General features: G+C 50.8%; 3 protein-coding genes across 5 annotated transcripts; all 3 read left to right on the top strand.

The window, feature by feature from the left end:
• Window positions 1-1,106: 1,106 nt before the first annotated feature.
• Window positions 1,107-3,062, top strand: nudt17 (nudix (nucleoside diphosphate linked moiety X)-type motif 17). Of its 3 annotated transcripts, none has more exons than XM_011605202.2 (9): window positions 1,107-1,209; window positions 1,304-1,414; window positions 1,482-1,592; window positions 1,667-1,850; window positions 1,971-1,996; window positions 2,073-2,165; window positions 2,460-2,558; window positions 2,628-2,761; window positions 2,835-3,062. In XM_011605202.2, the coding sequence occupies exons 2-9, from the start codon at window positions 1,340-1,342 to the stop codon at window positions 2,986-2,988; spliced, it is 876 nt and encodes a 291-aa protein (XP_011603504.2). In that variant the 5' UTR covers window positions 1,107-1,209; window positions 1,304-1,339; the 3' UTR covers window positions 2,989-3,062. The 3 variants fall into 3 exon arrangements, with proteins under 3 accessions (XP_011603504.2, XP_003965834.2, XP_011603505.2); XM_003965785.3 differs by having other exon boundaries at window positions 1,113-1,239; XM_011605203.2 differs by having other exon boundaries at window positions 1,121-1,222.
• A 316-nt stretch (window positions 3,063-3,378) lies between these two features.
• Window positions 3,379-6,509, top strand: LOC101079891 (metaxin-1-like). Its single transcript, XM_003965784.3, is given in 10 exon segments — window positions 3,379-3,523; window positions 4,109-4,178; window positions 4,244-4,323; window positions 5,128-5,220; window positions 5,296-5,478; window positions 5,626-5,702; window positions 5,780-5,937; window positions 6,025-6,111; window positions 6,114-6,139; window positions 6,142-6,509. Coding segments are annotated over 10 exon segments (951 nt in total). The 5' UTR covers window positions 3,379-3,442; the 3' UTR covers window positions 6,238-6,509.
• A 684-nt stretch (window positions 6,510-7,193) lies between these two features.
• thbs3a (thrombospondin 3a) lies at window positions 7,194-16,770 on the top strand. The gene is made up of 23 exons (XM_011605201.2): window positions 7,194-7,788; window positions 8,083-8,289; window positions 9,775-10,028; window positions 10,094-10,196; window positions 10,429-10,455; window positions 10,535-10,617; window positions 10,705-10,756; window positions 11,200-11,348; window positions 11,607-11,744; window positions 11,850-11,924; window positions 12,008-12,160; window positions 12,286-12,396; window positions 12,504-12,611; window positions 12,682-12,841; window positions 12,947-13,065; window positions 13,159-13,211; window positions 13,291-13,472; window positions 13,552-13,730; window positions 13,833-13,881; window positions 14,721-14,917; window positions 14,991-15,163; window positions 16,065-16,204; window positions 16,276-16,770. Exons 1-23 carry the CDS (start codon window positions 7,701-7,703, stop codon window positions 16,335-16,337), a joined length of 2,862 nt encoding a protein of 953 aa, XP_011603503.1. The 5' UTR covers window positions 7,194-7,700; the 3' UTR covers window positions 16,338-16,770.
• The last annotated feature ends 303 nt before the right edge of the window (window positions 16,771-17,073 follow it).

Here is a 17,073-nt window from a genome sequence, read left to right as displayed (position 1 = left end):
CCCCCAGGACCGCCGATGGAGCCTCTGCAGCCATACGTGATCAGATGATCAGGGACAGCACACTCCCCACACTTAAATGCCCTCAACCCTTCTGTGGTGTTCGGGTCTGTGGGAGCCGTTTTCACTTTTTATTAAAAAATAAAGATAAGTTCAAAGAAATAAAAGTCAGTAGTTTTGAAAAACCTTGCTTCACTTGTAACTTTGTTTCTGCTCATATCTTGATTTTAATTGATTTTCTTTATTATGTTTTAAATAATAAGTTATAAATGTGACCTAACAAAGGTAAAGGGCAAATATTAACCATATATATTGTTTATACTGCTTGTAATTGGGATGAGGTAAACATCTGTTCAGTATTTTAACATAAAAGTGTTTGATTGTGAGGTATTAAAAGCCACAAAATGCAACGGGTCCATCAGACCCACAAACGCTGGCTGAGTAACAACAATATGAACATTACACAAGGGTTCATTAGTAGAAGTTCACATCTTCCTGTAAACCTGTCAACAGCCAGCAAAGAGCCCAACCTGAACCTGGCAGTCTCAATATTACTCTCCCACATCCACATGTTACAAGGGTATTGTTGAGGAAGTCATCTTTACAAGTTGTGCATTTTTGTTCCTTTATGACTGACAAAATCAACCGCAGTAATTAGCTGCAGTTATTAACTACCATGAATAAATAAAGGTGAAACAATAGAGAGCCTTTTGTGCAATTTCCTTAACAGAACAATGTCTGATGTGTGTGTGTGAGTGTTGTTTAGGATTATTTTGTTGTGTGAAAATGGAAGAATATACATATTGGTGCCCCTTTCATAATTATAGTAACGTTTTAGGCTTCTGAGTCTTGGAGGGACACGTAGGTGTAACCATGGTTATGGGTACCGTGACTACGTAAAGACGAACATTTAAAAAGTTATTTATAAAAGAATTCGCTCGCCAAGCGTCTTTAACATTACATGTACATAATGGCGAGTGTAAGTGGGAAAAATGTGATGTGTTAATGTATATTTCTCTGTTAAAAGGCACTTTAAGTAACGAGTTTATTAGGACGTTAATATGTTTAATATGGACAATGTTGAAACAGGATGCTAGCGCCTTTATTTTGAAGTTCTTAAGCGGAAGTCGGTTCTGGCTCCACAGGACGTTAGTTTAGCCTAGCCGGTGTTTCAGCTCCGTGAACTTAAGTGTTCCTAACGTGTTCATCTCCGTAGGTTGAAAATGTGATATTCCGCAGAAAGTAAGTTGAATATCTGCTGGTTTATTCAGTCAAAAATAAACTATATGCTTTCATATGCTATCAGAACAAGGGCCAGAGTCCAGATGTTCCAGCTACACACATGGATCCAGTCAAGAGGATCCTGGTTCATGTCTGTAAGAATGGAGCGGTCCCACAGCGAGCTCCCTTCCTTCAGGTAGGTTCTGGATTTTGCCTGGTGTTGTTCTGTTCCTTTATGAAGCAGCTCTGTCTTCTTCTGTCAGAGTGTGACCGGTTTCTTCAGTGGTGATGACCAAGCGGAGGTGTCCTGTTCTCTGGACAAAAACCAGTTCATCATCAGTGGAGGCGACGGAGGACCAAGGGTCCCACTGAAGGTGAGGAAATCACCTGATTTCATCCATGGAACTGCCGCTCTGAAGCGTGTCATGTTGCTGCTGCTGTGTTTCAGAGGCCAAACTTCTGTCCCATCAAACACCTCTCGGCCGCTGAGATGGCTGCGACCCCGCTGGAAGTGCAGCAGCGTGGCGTAGACGTGGGGGTGGCGGTCCTCCTTCAGACATCTGATGAGAGAGTGCTGCTGACACGGCGAGCAAAGGAGCTTCACATTTTCCCCAATTTATGGGTTCCTCCAGGTCTGATGTCACCATATTTGAGTGGTTGATGGTCACCAATGGAGCTCAGCTCTACATTAATCTAAGGTGTCATCACAGGCCGCGGGAACATTCCTATAATTCTATTTTTGTTTTATCTAGGTGGCCATGTCGAACCAGATGAAACGGTAAATGACTTCCTCTTTGTTTCACTCAGTATGGTGTCTTTATACTACAATACACCATTTATGCTTGTGTGTGCAGCTCCTAGATGCAGGTCTCCGGGAGTTACATGAGGAAACTGGGCTAAAACTGAAACCAGACAGACGGTCTTCAAAGATCTTGGGACTATGGGAGGTGAACGGTTTATTTATTTAGTACTGAACAGATGGAGACTGAAGCTAAAGCTAACAGCTGCAGCTCTGTAGCAGCCACCTAGCCAGCCAATGAGGCTTACAACAGCATTCTAGATCTGTAATAGTCTGGCTAAAGTCCATCAAATAGCTGTGAAAGATCTGAAGACAGAAGTGAAGTTTCTCTCACTCTTCTGTTGTCTGCGTCCAGTCTCCATGTGTTATTCACCTGTACCGCCACTATGTGGTGCTGCAGCAGTCTGTGTAATGTCATCTCTCTCTCGTGACCTCCACTCAGTCAGTGTACCCCCCTCTGCTGTCATGCGGACCTCCTCAGCGGCATCATGTGATTGTCTACATGCTGCTGCATTCTCCGCTGTCTCACCTGCATTTGCAGGTATGTGTCCTCCACCTTGTCTTCGTGTCATGTTTTTGGATGCTGTGACGTCGTGTTCTGGACCTTCAGACCTCTTTGAGTCCAGCTCCCTGTGAGGTCAGCGCCTGTCTGTGGGCGGACAGGAAGTTGATCAGAGCCATCGTGTCTGCCGTGGACGGTGAAGACGGCGATGTTGACCTCACCGACCTGCCAACCAGCATCAGGTGATACAGTTGACGGTTAATGTTGGTCTGACCAACTGAACCCATCAGTCTTGTGACCGCAGCTGTGTTGCAGTGTGTCCCAGGTGTCTGCGCACGGCGCTCTGACCGACGCCACGGTGCCTCTCGCTGTGCTCGTCAGCCGAACCCCAGACACGGAGAGGGTCAGCACCGGCACAAAGTTTGCCCTCGGGTTATGGCAGCAAAGCTTGGATGCCTTTGACCCCTGACCTTTGGACTGTATAACTTTATAGATATTAGATATATTAAATAGATATAATTAAAATGATTTTGCTCTTACAAATTGTTGTCGTGTTTTGATCAAGTACATGAATGTTGAGGTCTGAAATAATAATAAAATATATGTATATATATATACATACATACATATGTGTATATATATGTATGTGTGTGTGTATATATATATATATATATACAGTGTGTATGTGTATATATAGTGTACTGTGTGCCTGTTTGTGAGTGCACAAAATGTACATGTTTACTGTAATATTAGTGTGAAAACAAATTCACCACAGCTGTTTTCCAGAATCGGTCCAATAACTTTAACAATAAAGGATGCCTCTAACTGCTTTCATCAGGTTGAAATCCAGATTTGTTCCGGAAGTCTGCCGCCACGGGTCGAACTTAACTTCCGGTTCACAGGTCGCGGTCCACACGCGAAAAATGGCGGCGCCCGACGAGCTGTTTTGCTGGGAAGGAGACTGGGGTTTACCGTCAGTGGACACCGACTGTCTGGTGGTTCTGGTACGTGTTCTGCCCAGCTTTGGCCGAACCACCCTTTTCATTGGTTGTCAGTCTTATTCAATTAGGTGACTAAAAGCAAGCGGCAGCTGTTGTTGGCGCCAATGAAGAGGCAACGTGAGGGCAGATTCCCAGCAATAATAATATGGATTTCTTTATAGAAATGGTTTCTGTGAACGATTCAGAAACTGCAGACCCGTGTGGTTCCACTAAAAGTCCTTACCGTTTCATTTGGGATGTATTTATGACTATGTCCCCAATTCAAGAATCAGGGATCGAGCAACTTTTTTCTGATGAATGAGAAAGAATGAGGAAATTTTGCGAATACAGAATTTAGACATAACTTGTAAGGTTGGTGCAGAACTGCTGTTGGTTGTGTCACAACTCCTGAATTAAAACATTAAGGTTTATCTTCGGCTTTGTGGACTCTACTTTTGGTTGTATGGGTTTTCAACTACACAGACACTAATTTGTTTGCTCGTTCTGCCTTTAGCTCTTTAACCCTCAACCTTCAGAAATTGGTATCTGGCTTTTTACAGTCTCGCTGATGTCCTGAAGGGGGCGCTAACATGCTCCGTGTCTCCACAGGCTTATGCTAAGTTTGCAGGTGCTCCTCTCAAACTGCAGAAGCTCTCAAACCCCTGGAGGAGTCCCAGCGGTGAGATGATGTCTACCACGCTACCAACAAGTAGCAGCAGACCATCTGACTTTGTTCTTTCCCAGGCTCCCTGCCGGTGCTACGAACCAGTCACAAAGAAACTCTGTCCAGACCGTCTGACATCATCATTCACCTCAGGAAGCAGGTAGGCTCCAGCCTTTGAAAGCATAAACTCAAACAGCGAACGTCTAATTTCCATGGTTCTCTTCCAGTTGAAATCATGCTACATCATGAGGACCAGACTATGAATTTGACCCGCAAAGTGAGGACATTTAGTTAAAGGTGTGTTTGAGGACTTAAGTGGAACTGGTTCAGGTTAAGTTCAGGGTTGGGGTCTGGCTGTGATGGTCAGGCTGAGGAGCTAGGGGAATGTGTCTGAGTGTCCTCGCAGAGATAGCAGTACAAGGTTGTGTGTGTGTGTGTGTGTGTGTGTGTGTGTGTGTGAGCACACAGCTGACTGGAAAATGTCATTAACAGCAGGAAGTTGAGACACATTCCAGAAGAGCTGTTAATCCTGAAGTGTCAGCAGACATTCGGCCTGTAAACGCAGCAGCAGGCTTCACCGGCGAGACTGAACATTTGAAACATTGTTAATGGGCAGAAGCTCCTCTGGCAGCTGATAACTGATCGTTGATGAAGCCACGTTTATCAATAGTGTGGGCTGGAAGCTTGGGCCTGGGCTGTAGTGCATGTGTGCACCAATCACAGCGCTGCTGCAGACAGCTGATGAGGTCAACACTCTCTACAGCTGGAACACATTACTCAGCTTGCTCCACTCTGTGGTAGGTGAGGGACCCACAGGGCAGAGCTGACATGTTTCCACTCCTCCTGAGAGCGTTCTCACTTTTCCTTAAATTTAAGAGGTAACGGCCATCACAGCTGCGTATGAGGCCTTCAGGAACATGGACTTCTGTTCTTACTTGGCAGGAAACCTTGTTTTTTTTTCCAGAAATTCAACGCTGACTTTGATCTTTCGGCGAAGGAGGGCGCTGACAGCCTGGCGTTCATCTCTTTGGTAGAAGAGAAGCTCCGCCCTGCTCTGGTGAGACTCCGCGTCCTGTCCCCATTGTTTCCCTTAAATACTGGATTCAAACCCTCAACATTGTCTGTGTTGTAGATCTACACCTTTTGGGTGGAACCAAAGAACTACGTGGACGTGACGCGCTGTTGGTACGCTGAGCACCTCCCGTTTCCTCTCAATTTCTTCCTGCCGGGACAAATGCAGCGCCATCAGCTGAACAAGCTGTGTCTGCAGCGAGGCGACGAGAGCCTGGAGGTTGGGGACGAGCTGGAGAAAGAGGTGAGTGTGAGAGGTTCAGTGAAACCTCAGCACAGGTCAGAACCCTGCTGAGCTAGGCCCCACCTTCCCTGTCGTTAGCTGTGACATGATCCTGCTCGGGGCCGCTCAGGTGGGCCTCTGCATTCATTCTTCTTTTGTGGTTCTCAGCTCTATCAGGATGCTGCCGAGTGTATGAACCTGCTGTCCCAGCGACTCGGCTCACACAAGTTCTTCTTCGGAGACTCGTAGGTTTCTCCAGCCCCGTGATGGAATCCTGAGCCGCCACTCTCTCACCTGCTATCTTCTCCTTCTGGACCTGCAGGCCTTCCTCTCTGGACGCCTACGTGTTTGGTCACCTGGCGCCAATCCTCAGGTGTAAACTACCCAACATGAAACTGCAGCAGCACCTGAAGTCTCTGGACAACCTGAGCAACTTCTGCAGCAACGTCCTGCTCCTGTACTTCCCCCGAGACGGGCGAGGTGACGCCACCTTGGTTGGGGTAGTGTCGTCTCCGCTCCGGACCGTTTGAAATGATCTCCATCCTCTTCCGTCTGCTCTGTCTTTAGAAAGTTGTGCTCAGAAGACGCCCTCCCTCGCCGCCGACGGCGCAGATTTCGAGCACGTGCCCAACAAGCGCAGGAAGCAGCTGCTGTCGCTCTGGTGGCGCTGGGCGCCATGCTGAGGCTAACGCCCTGCTGACCGGCATGGTGTCCATCCAGCAGGTGCAGCAGGAGGAGCTGCAGGCCATCGGCCCCGAGGAAGAGGAGGGGGACGGCTGATGAAGCAGCACTGGAGCATGATGGGACTTTAGGAGCAACCTCAACAGGCAGCCTTTTATTTTTCACCAAAGAACGGAGTGAAAACATGCATAATCTTAATTTGACTAGTGATTAAAAGGATGGTTCTGGGTCATTTCATGAAAATAAAAACAATTTTATTCAGTTTTAATAACCGCAAGAGATGCAAAAAGAAAAGCAGCTCTTTGGTCTGTTAATGGCTTCCTTTGTCAGCGTTTCTTTCTTAGACGTAATAAAGTTGCACTCAGAACGACGACGATCGTGATGGTTTTACTGGTTTCTTCTTCTCAGCACGAGGACACCCGTAAACTCTGGTGGTTTATCCAGACCGAATTCCCAGAATCCCCCAGCAGACGTGACTGGCGGCTGTTCAGCAGATGGTTCCCATCCCGGGCTGGAAAAATGAGCTAACGTGGAAACTTCAGCTGGACTGAGCAGGTCTGGACCCTGAGGACGAACAGCTGCCATGACAACATCACACTGGAATCTTGTTTGCCCGGCTGTTGCTGCAACACCTCCACCACACACACACACACACACACAGAAAGGAAAACTATCATCCAGGGTTTCTCCTCCTTGCATCTGTTTCCTGCTCACATGGACCAAGAAAACTAAGGTCAAGGGTCATTTCATGCTCTCCTTTCCTGTCCGTCTCCATGGCAACATCCCACTGAAAGAGAGCAGCAGCTCTGGTCCATTAAATGTCCAGCCCGCCTCCTCCTCACCGGCACTGCTGACAGCCTAGCTCCGTCCCCTTCAGCCAGCATGAAGACTGCTTTCAAGTGTGGACCGATGTGACCGGTCCGGTTCTCAGAACATGGCTGAACCTGACCCGGTTCTGTTCTATGAGTTCTTTGCCGCTATTTCCCTTTGTCTCTGGGACATTTTCATCTCTCAAAACAAAGGTTTTTGTTCTGGTTCTCCAGCTGAACCAAAATGTGGGAACAGGAGCTCAGCGGCCGGGCTTCACCTGTATCCTTGGAACTGTCACACAACACCTGCTCTCTGATCCTGGTGGGGGTGCTGACCTCTGACCTGCTGGGATTTCACTGAGTTACGGACCAAATATGAAAATGTTCACACGTGATTCAAGATTCTGCAGAACAAAAACCCAACGATACTCCTCCAAATATGTTTAATATTAATGAACCCGGAACCACGAGGACCGGTAAGGATATCTTCACTCATGTGTCGGAGAGCTTTAATCCGATCACCTGTCAGCAGATGAACTACTGAAGGCTTCCCTCGTGAACAGTCTCGCGCGCTTTATGCTAATATGCTCGTCCACGCGCATCGTGAGCGCGTCCCCACGGTGCCGTGTAGCAGCAATCCTCAGGTCGGGTCAGTCCTGCTCCAGATCCCGGTGTCGGCGTCCGTCGCTGCGGTTCCGTTCTGCCCATTGAGCATCTATTTTGGATTCGGTCGGTCTCTTTGGGCTGAACACGATGATCCGGATGCTTGTGATCCCGGTTCTGTTAAGCGTCTTGTGTGCTCGCCAGGCGACAGGAGTACCGGACGGTCCGGGCGCTCAAGGTACCAAAGTTCGTTTGTGAGTTCACAATTTTAGATGGAGATGTGGGGCGGGGGGAGGGTCCGGTACAACTCTGAGCCGAACCTGAGCAGCACCATTTAGTGATGGCAGGAAGTCCGTGAAGTATCTCAGTCAGGACTTCGTGGTGCGTTCAGGTGCCGGAGAGCGCAGATTGGACTGGAGCCAGAGAATCATCAGATTGATCGGTTTATTGCGTAACAGCAAGGCCTGCGGTAACCGTGGCAACGGGATTTGTTGCTGTGTTTTCACCAATTAGACTCCTCTTGCTCCCCCAGTCATAGACGTGCTGGCTCTCCAGGACTCCAAGCAGAGTCTGGCTGCCGTGGAGAAGCTGTCGGCCGCCTTGGCGTCGCTCTCTGACCTCTACGTGCTGGCGACCTTCAGGCTGCCCCCCAAGCTGGGCGGGGTCCTGTTTGGTGTCTACAGCAGACAGGACCACAGGAAGTACCTGGAGCTGGCCGTCATGGGCAAGATCAATAAAGGTTGGGACTGCGCTCTTCCTCTCTAGTCCAATCAGAACTTGTGGAACATTCTGAACATTCTGTCTGAACCTGGAAACTCTGACCACCTCGGAATTTAGCAGCTTTGTGGTTCTGGCAGGAATCAGATTTTCCAGAACCACTTTTTCTTTGTTGCTCTTTCAGGAATCCCTAATCCACCAGAACCTTTATTAGAACCGTAATGAGAACCTTCACCAGAACCCTTATTAGCACCTTCATAAAAACCTTTATTAGAACCTTCACCAGAACCTTCACAGTGCTGCTTCTCATCCTTCATCATCCTTCAATATCATCTGGTTTCTCCACTCCTCCTCCCCCCTCTTCCTTCCTTTTTCCCCACACTTCCTCCCCCTCCTTCTCCCCTCTGCTCCTTCCTTCTCCATCTCTCCTCCTCTTCCCACTCTCCTCCTCCTCCTCTCCTCCTTCCCCCCCTCCTTCCTTCTCCCCCTCTCCTCCTCTCCCCCTCTCCTCCTCTCCCCCTCTCCCCCTCCTCCTTCCCCCTCTCCTTCCCCTCTCCTCCTTCCTTCTCCCCTCTCCTCCTTCCTTCTCCCCCTCTCCTCCTTCCTTCTCTCTCTCTCCTCCTTTCTTCTCCCCCTCTCCTCCTTCCCCCTCCTCCACTCCTTCCTCTCCTCCTTCTGCTCCCCCTCTCCTCCTTCCTTCTCCCCCTCTCCTCCTTCCTTCTCTCCCCTCTCCTCCTTCCCCCTCCTCCTTCTCTCTTCTCTCTCCTCCTTCTCGTCCGCCTCTCTCCCTTCCCCTCCTTCCTCTCCTCCTCTCCGCCTTCCCCACCTCCCTGCTGATCCCCTCGTCCGGCCCTCCTTCTCCCCCTCTCCTCCTTCCCCTCTCCTTCCTCTCCATCCCCCACCGTCCCTCTCCTCCTCTCCCCCCTCTGCCTCCTTCCTTCGCCCCCTCCTCCTCCTTCCTTCCTCGTCCTCGCTCCTTCCTTCCCCTCTCCTCCTCCTCTCCCCCTCTCCTCCCTCCTGCTCTTCCTCTCCTCCTTCCCCCTCTCCTCCTTCCTTCTCTCCCTCTCCCTCCTCCTTCCTTCATCCCCTCTCCTCCTTCCTTCTCTCCCTCTCCTCCCCTTCCCCTCTCCTCCTTCCTTCTCCCCCTCTCCTCCTTCCCTCTCCTTCTCCCCCTCTCCTCCTTCCCCCTCTCCTCCTTCCTTCTCCCCGTTTCCTCCTTCCCCCTCTCCTCCTTCCTTCTCCCCGTTTCCTCCTTCCCTCCCCCCTCTCTCCCGTTCCTCCTCCTCCCCCTCTCCTTCCTCCTTCCCCTCTCCTTCCCCCTCTCCTCCTTCCCCCTCTCCTCCTCTCCCCCTCTCCTCCCTCCTTCTCCCCCTCTCCTCCTTCCCCCTCTCCTCCTTCCTTCTCCCCGTCTCCTCCTTCCTTCTTTCCCTCTCCTCCTTCCCCTCTCCTCCTTCCTTCTCCCCCTCTCCTCCTTCCCCCTCCTCCACTCCTCCCTCTCCCCCTGCAGTGGTGGCCCGGTACCTTAGAGCTGATGGGAAGATTCACACCGTGAACCTCCAGAACGCCATTGTCTCCGATGGCCGCGTTCACTCCATCATCCTGCGTCTCGGTGCCCTCCAGCGTGACCACATCAACGTCGAGCTCTACGTCGACTGCCGATTGGCTGACTCCAGCCAGGGCGCGCCACCGTTGGTTCCTCTGCCAGGGGAAGTGGAGCTGGTGGAAATCAGGCATGGGCAGAAGGCCTACAATCGCCTGCAGGTGGCGATGATCAGCTTGAGCTGGTGTGTTTCTGGTGCTTCAGACTGATGCTCTTACTCTAACAGGGTGCGGTGGAGTCCCTCAGGCTGCTTCTAGGGGGCACTGTGGCCAGTGCTGGTGCTCTGAATGACTGTCCTTTCCAGGGAGACTCAACAAACTACAACTCAGGTCAGCCCCACCCAAAAAAAAACATCATCCTTTCATTGGTTGCTGATAACAGGTTTACAAAGCCCCTCCCCAGCTCTGGAATTGAAAGAGAGCCATGAGATAGACCCCCTGCTGGGTTGCTAGCTACCGGTCCATTCAGACTTACTGATGGAGCTTAGCTTTAGCAACGCTGTGTCATCTTATTACATTAATGAAAAATGAAGACATTTCATCAGTATCTGATGTTTCACAGTGAACAGAGACGTCAACTCTTTACTGGGTGAGTTTATCAGTTCAGCTGCTTCCATCACAACCAGTCAGAAAGCAGAAGTCCTCACTCTGTCACGCTGTCCTGTCAGGTGATCACACCAAAGCTCTGATTGGTCAACTCATCATCTTTAACCAGATACTAGGAGAGCTGCGATTGGACATCCGAGAGCAGGTGAGAAAGACAGGTGAGACAGGTAGACAGACAATGGAGTCAGAAAGACAGGGGAGGAGCCGGTCTCATGTGTTCTGTGGTCTTCAGGTGAAGGAGATGGCTCTGATCAGAAACAGCATCATGGAGTGTCAAGTGTGTGGTGAGTCAGTCAGTCCTGCATCACCTTCTGATTGGTTCTTCTCATTAAAGACCCATTAAGGGTTGGTGACTGATTCTGCTCCAACTCTTAAATGACGCCCTCTATGGGTTGGAATCCAGCTATTACAATCAAATTTGGCTCTGATGGAGGCTGAGCCCGTTTTGGAGGCAGCTTTCGTCACCACTGCTGCCCCCCCCCCCCCCCCCCATTATAAAAACTGGCACCCCTCCTCAGCGCTGCCTGCTGCGCTAATGGCTCAAACTGGTTCTGGACCACTGTGGTCCTGATGAATGGCCTCTGACAAAGTTGCCAGTGATATTAGAGCTGTCGGAGAGTTTCTGGGCATATCTCAACCGGTCCAGGAGCCCCGCCCATAATCAAGTTTCCTCTGAAGTTGATGTAGTCCCTGAGGGACTGATTGAAGCCCGCAGGTGTCTCCTCAGGTTTTCATGAGCCTCGCTCTCGCTGCTCTCCTAACCCTTGCTATAAGGGCGTGTCCTGTATGGAGAGTCTTCACTATCCTGGGTACACCTGTGGACCCTGTCCTCCTGGAACCACCGGCAATGGGACGCACTGTCAAGACCTTGATGAGGTACCTGCGCAGTAGCCACAACCGCCAACCACACTGCAACCTGAGTTTACAACAATCAGTGATCAATAATGACAAGATAATAAGAATAAGACACTACACAACAGTTTAACACACCATCCTTATGATGGAAATGCAGCAGAAACATCAGCGTTATGTAGGAAAACACACAAACAACACTCATGCGACACAAACAGAAGCGAAGTGCAGCTTCCATCAGCAGCCACCAAGAGTAACGCAGCCTCCCTTCCTGTGTTGTAGTGTTCACTGCAGCCTTGTTTCTCTCCCGGTGCCTGTGTGAACACTGTGGGGGGGTTTAGCTGTCTGCCTTGCCCTCCAGGCCTGTGGGGGGCGCCACTGGCTGGAACAGGACTGGACTACGCCAAGACGCACAAACAGGTCAGAACAAATCAACAAATGTTCGAAGGTCAGCAATGAAGAAGCAACTTACTCAGAACATACAGACGTGGCCAAATTAGCCTCATTATTGACAATCTACCCCAGGAGTGTGTCGACGTCGATGAGTGTTTGGACCTCCCGGATGCTTGCGTCTCTAACTCGGTGTGCGTCAACACTGTGGTGAGTTGTGCTTCTCTTTCAAACTGGAACAACATGGTGGCGCCCCCTGTTGGCCACTTTGCTAACACACGCTTTTCTCTCAGGGTTCATATAAGTGTGGAGGATGTAAACCTGGTTTCCTGGGCAACCAAACATCAGGATGCTTGCCCAGACAGTCGTGTGCTGCGCTGGCCTTTAACCCCTGTGACGTAAACGCACACTGCACCATGGAACGAAACGGCGAGGTGGCTTGCAGGGTCAGCAGAGACAGGTCATCCCAAAAGTACTGAGTGTGGCGTGGCTACGGTTGTTCACTGTGAACCTGTGTGTGTGTGTGTGTGTGTGTGTGTGTGTGTGTGTGTGTGTGTGTTTTCATGTGCAGTGTAATGTGGGTTGGGCCGGTAATGGTCACACGTGTGGGGTGGACACGGACATCGACGGGTATCCCGACCGCTCTCTGCCGTGCCTGGACAACCACAAACACTGCAAACAGGTCAGAGCCGTGACGGCGCCGGCAGGAGGGGAACTCCGGGGACATCCGTGACATCACGCGGCGTCGTTGGCCGCGAGAGAGTGAAGCTGCTGTGTGTCTGTTGCCAGGACAACTGCCGGTACACGCCAAACTCCGGCCAAGAGGACGCAGACAACGACGGCGTGGGCGATCAGTGCGACGAGGACGCCGATGGAGACGGCATCAAAAACGTGGAGGTACGTGGCGGCGCGCGGATTCGCCCGTGGCGCTGTCATCGCGTGACCTTCCGCGTCTGCTGTGGTGCAGGACAACTGTCGTCTGGTCCCGAACAAAGACCAGCAGAACTCCGACAGCGACTCATACGGAGACGCCTGCGATAACTGTCCCAACGTCTCAAACAGTGACCAGCGGGACACTGACGGGAATGGAAAAGGCGACGCCTGCGACCTGGACATCGACGGCGACGGTACCCCAGGGGTCAAAAATTCAGACGCTCGGACAGACAGTTGGACACAGTGTTGACGGACAGGATGAGAAACTGCTGTTTGTGTGTGTGTGTGTGTGTGTTCAGGTATCCCAAATGTTCTGGACAACTGTGCAAAGGTGCCAAACCCAATGCAGACAGACAGAGACAAGGACGGCGTGGGAGACGCCTGCGACAGCTGTCCAGAACTCAGTAACCCCATGCAGGTAGACGGACGGACGGACGGACGGACCGACGGACGGACCTTTTATTGTGATGATCCAATTTAGCAGGCGTGTCAACATTTATGTCTCTGTTAGACGGACATCGACAATGACCTGGTGGGAGACGTTTGTGACACCAACCAGGACACGTATGACACGCACACACACACACACACACACACACACACGCCAGGTCAGAGCACCATGTGACGGCTGTCTTTATTTCAGGGATGGGGACGGTCACCAAGACAGCAGAGACAACTGTCCTGACATCCCCAACAGCTCCCAGCTGGACTCGGACAACGACGGCCTCGGAGACGACTGTGACCATGACGACGACAACGACGGCGTCCTGGATGATTATGACAACTGTCGACTGATCGTCAACCCCAACCAGAAAGACTCAGACGGTGAGCGCGCCGGTGTGTGAGCATACTGGTCAGGTCTCTTTTATTACCCCATATATCCCGTTCTGCCCCCCCCCCCCAGTCAACGGCGTGGGCGACGTCTGCGAGAATGACTTTGATAACGACGCTGTGTGGGATTTGATTGACGTGTGTCCGGAGAGCGCTGAGGTCACGCTGACGGACTTCCGAGCCTATCAGACGGTGATCCTGGACCCAGAGGGTGATGCCCAGATTGACCCCAACTGGGTGGTTCTGAACCAGGTGAGTCAAATACAAGGATTTCTATTGGGTAAGTCTAGTTGTTAGTCCAGATCCAGGTGTGGGTGCAGGTCCTGGCTTTGTTAACAGTGATTGTGTTCTCAGGGGATGGAGATCATCCAGACCATGAACAGCGATCCGGGTCTGGCTGTGGGTACGTCTGTTCTTACTCTTCTCTTTGACTCCCGATCCAACCCCCCAGTCTCATATACCGTATTTCCTGGACTATATGTTGCGCTGGGGTTTAAGTCGCACTAGCCAAAAAATGCATAATAAAGAAGAAAAATAGATATATAAGTCGCACTGGACTATAAGTTGCACTTTGGGGGAAAATTTATTTGATAAAATCCGAGACCAAGAACATACATTTCATCTTGAAAGGCAATTAGCAATCCATTAGCATGGATTAGCAATAGCGTTACGGTATGCTAACGTAACAAATTCAGCTACATGACCCACAACGAACTGAGTACGTGTCTGCTTTGTTAACGTAACATATTAACACTTATTCACTTATAAAGAACATCCGAGCAAGTTTACCAAACAATCAGGTCTAACTCCATCGACGAAGCACCGCTTCTTCTTCTGCGTCACTAAAGGAACACGTTCCTCAGGCACACGCGCCTAGAGCGCCCTCTTGTGGTTGTCAGTGTGAAAATAACAAACATGTGAAATTCTGTAATAATGTATTTATTTAACATTTAAGTCGCACCCCTGACAAACTATGGAAAAAAGTGCGACTTATAGTCCGGAAAATACGGTACTCGATTAGCATCTGTAAATATCTTATTCCGCCTGAGTAAAGCCCTGGTGGGGGCCTCACAGACAGGTGGGGCAGGTGAGACGTGATCATGGCGTGACGCTACGGTAACACAGCTTTAGCGGACACACACTTCAGCATTCAACCACATGACTCATTTGTTAGCCGTCTTCATCCATTCATGCCACCTCTTACGACAAAGAAAACTGGGCCCTCCTGCGCCTCCTCCGCAGGATACACGGCGTTTAACGGCGTGGACTTTGAGGGGACGTTTCACGTCAACACGGTGACGGACGACGACTACGCCGGGTTCATCTTCGGGTATCAGGACTCATCGAGTTTCTACGTTTTGATGTGGAAGCAGACGGAACAGCTGTACTGGCAGTCCCTCCCCTTTAAAGCCCTGGCCACGCCCGCTCTCCAGCTGAAGGTTCCGCTCTTCTTCTGCCGTTTCCTCCTTCATCACATGACCCCTGGTCCTGACCCTCCACTTCACCCTGCAGGCGGTCAAGTCTCGAACCGGACCAGGAGAATTCCTCAGGAACGCCCTGTGGCACACCGGGGACACGCTTGGAGAGGTGAAGCTGCTCTGGAAGGACCCGCGGAATGTGGGCTGGAGGGACAGGACATCGTACCGCTGGCAACTCAGCCACAGGCCACAGGTGGGCTACATCAGGTGAGTCCAGAACCAGAACCAAAGGACGGGGATGCAGGATAGGGAAGTACTGCATGGTGTCCCGTTCAGTCATTTCTATCTCTTCCTCTCTGTTGAACCACATTTCTGAGGTGAGTTTTTTCTGGCACGTCTGTTTCAGTCAAAACACTTCTGGGTCTTCAATCCAACCCTGTCCCCCCCCCGAACCCTGTCCCCCCCCAACCCTGTCCCCCCAACCCTGTCCCCCCCCCGAACCCTGTCCCCCCCAACCCTGTTCCCATCAACCCTGTTCCCATCAACCCTGTCCTCCCCCAACCCTGTTCCCATCAACCCTGCCCCCCCCCAACCCTGTGCTCCCCCAACCCTGTTCCCCCCCAACTCTGTTCCCATCAACCCTGCCCCCCCCCCAACCCTGTCCTCCCCCAACCCTGTTCCCCCCCAACTCTGTTCCCATCAACCCTGCCCCCCCCAACCCTGTCCCCCCCCCAACCGTGTTCCCATCAACCCTGCCCCCCCCAACCCTGTTCCCATCAACCCTGCCCCCCCCAACCCTGTCCCCCCCAACTCTGTTCCCATCAACCCTGCCCCCCCCCCAACCCTGTCCTCCCCCAACCCTGTTCCCCCCCAACTCTGTTCCCATCAACCCTGCCCCCCCCAACCCTGTCCCCCCCCCAACCGTGTTCCCATCAACCCTGCCCCCCCCCAACCCTGTCCCCCCCCAACCCTGTTCCCATCTATGCTGTGTTTGGCTGATGCTAGGCTGCTGTCCCAGGTTGCTAAAGCTAACGAGCTGCTTTTAGATAATACCAAGCTCCGTGTGGGAGTTCCTTCATGAGGAACAGAAGAGGGAGCAGGAAAAGAAAGTCACCTGTGCGCCACGCCCCCAGGTCTCACCTGGATGTGGTGTGTTCATGTGCTGCAGGGTGAGACTGTTCGAAGGGACGGACATGGTGGCCGACTCCGGCGTTGTGATTGACACCACCATGAGAGGCGGCCGACTGGGGGTTTTCTGTTTTTCCCAGGAAAACATCATCTGGTCCAACCTTCGCTACAGATGTAACGGTACGAAGAGCTCCACATCGTTTGGTTACTGACTTACAACAAGTCGTTATTAATCATTGCTTTGATTTCAGATACGGTCCCTGAAGATTTTCAGCTTCACCGGAAACAAGTTCTGATGCACATTCAAGTGTGAGCTGTGTGTGTAGGGTAGTGTAGTGAGGACATTTACTCCGGAGCGTCCTCAGGACTAGGGTGTGTCTGGTCCTCATACCTTCTGAGGTGTGGTTGAGGCTTCAGGTTAGAGCTGGGTTTAGCTCAAGGTCACAGTCAGGTCAAGGGTTTAGTTGGAATTAGAGTCATTCTATGGAGATCCTCACAAAGATACAAAAGTGCAAATGGGTGGTGTGTGTGTGTGTGTGTGTGTGTGTGTGTGTGTTGGAAATCAGACCTAAAAAGGTCCATCTGTTAATGGGAGAACCAATGGGAGCAATGCTAAATTAACACTATTTTAGGAGCTTAGGAGACGTGTACGTTTGTGTATTTCTCTGTATGTTTGTGTGCACTTCTGTGTTTTCATGTGTAGAGACACAATATCAGTTGAAATAAACTCTTGAATTTTCTAAAAAGTCTGTTTGACTCATTTCGACACAAATATTAAAACGCTAGCGGTTAGCAGCGCCGATCATTCATGAACCCGCTCATTGCCACACCATCACACTGATGTGCTGTTTCGCTAGCATCAAGTTGCTGTTAAACAAACGTTCTACAAGCTGGTTTTATTAGTTATAGTTATTATTAGTTAATTATTAGTAATAAGCAAGAACAGATGAGGATTTGTCTGTTTAATTAATCATTTCTCTGTCTCCGCCAACACAAGTAGTTCTGCAACAGGTCGGGGGCACCTGTGCTGTTCTTCTCCATATCAGCAC

Source organism: Takifugu rubripes, chromosome 7, assembly GCF_901000725.2.
Source record: "Takifugu rubripes chromosome 7, fTakRub1.2, whole genome shotgun sequence".
Classification (NCBI taxonomy): domain Eukaryota; kingdom Metazoa; phylum Chordata; class Actinopteri; order Tetraodontiformes; family Tetraodontidae; genus Takifugu; species Takifugu rubripes.
This window is presented reverse-complemented; position numbering and strand designations above follow the sequence as displayed.

Bases quoted from the DNA above. Each gene is read 5' to 3' on its own strand.
- thbs3a (XM_011605201.2), top strand. From the start codon at position 7,701: ATGATCCGGATGCTTGTGATCCCGGTTCTGTTAAGCGTCTTGTGTGCT. The intron at 10,197-10,428 runs GTCAGCCCCACC...GATGTTTCACAG, and splicing joins CTCAACAAACTACAACTCAG to TGAACAGAGACGTCAACTCT. The intron at 11,349-11,606 runs GTACCTGCGCAG...CCTGTGTTGTAG, and splicing joins ACTGTCAAGACCTTGATGAG to TGTTCACTGCAGCCTTGTTT.
- nudt17 (XM_011605202.2), top strand. From the start codon at position 1,340: ATGGATCCAGTCAAGAGGATCCTGGTTCATGTCTGTAAGAATGGAGCG. The intron at 1,593-1,666 runs GTGAGGAAATCA...GCTGTGTTTCAG, and splicing joins GACCAAGGGTCCCACTGAAG to AGGCCAAACTTCTGTCCCAT. The intron at 2,166-2,459 runs GTGAACGGTTTA...ACCTCCACTCAG, and splicing joins AGATCTTGGGACTATGGGAG to TCAGTGTACCCCCCTCTGCT.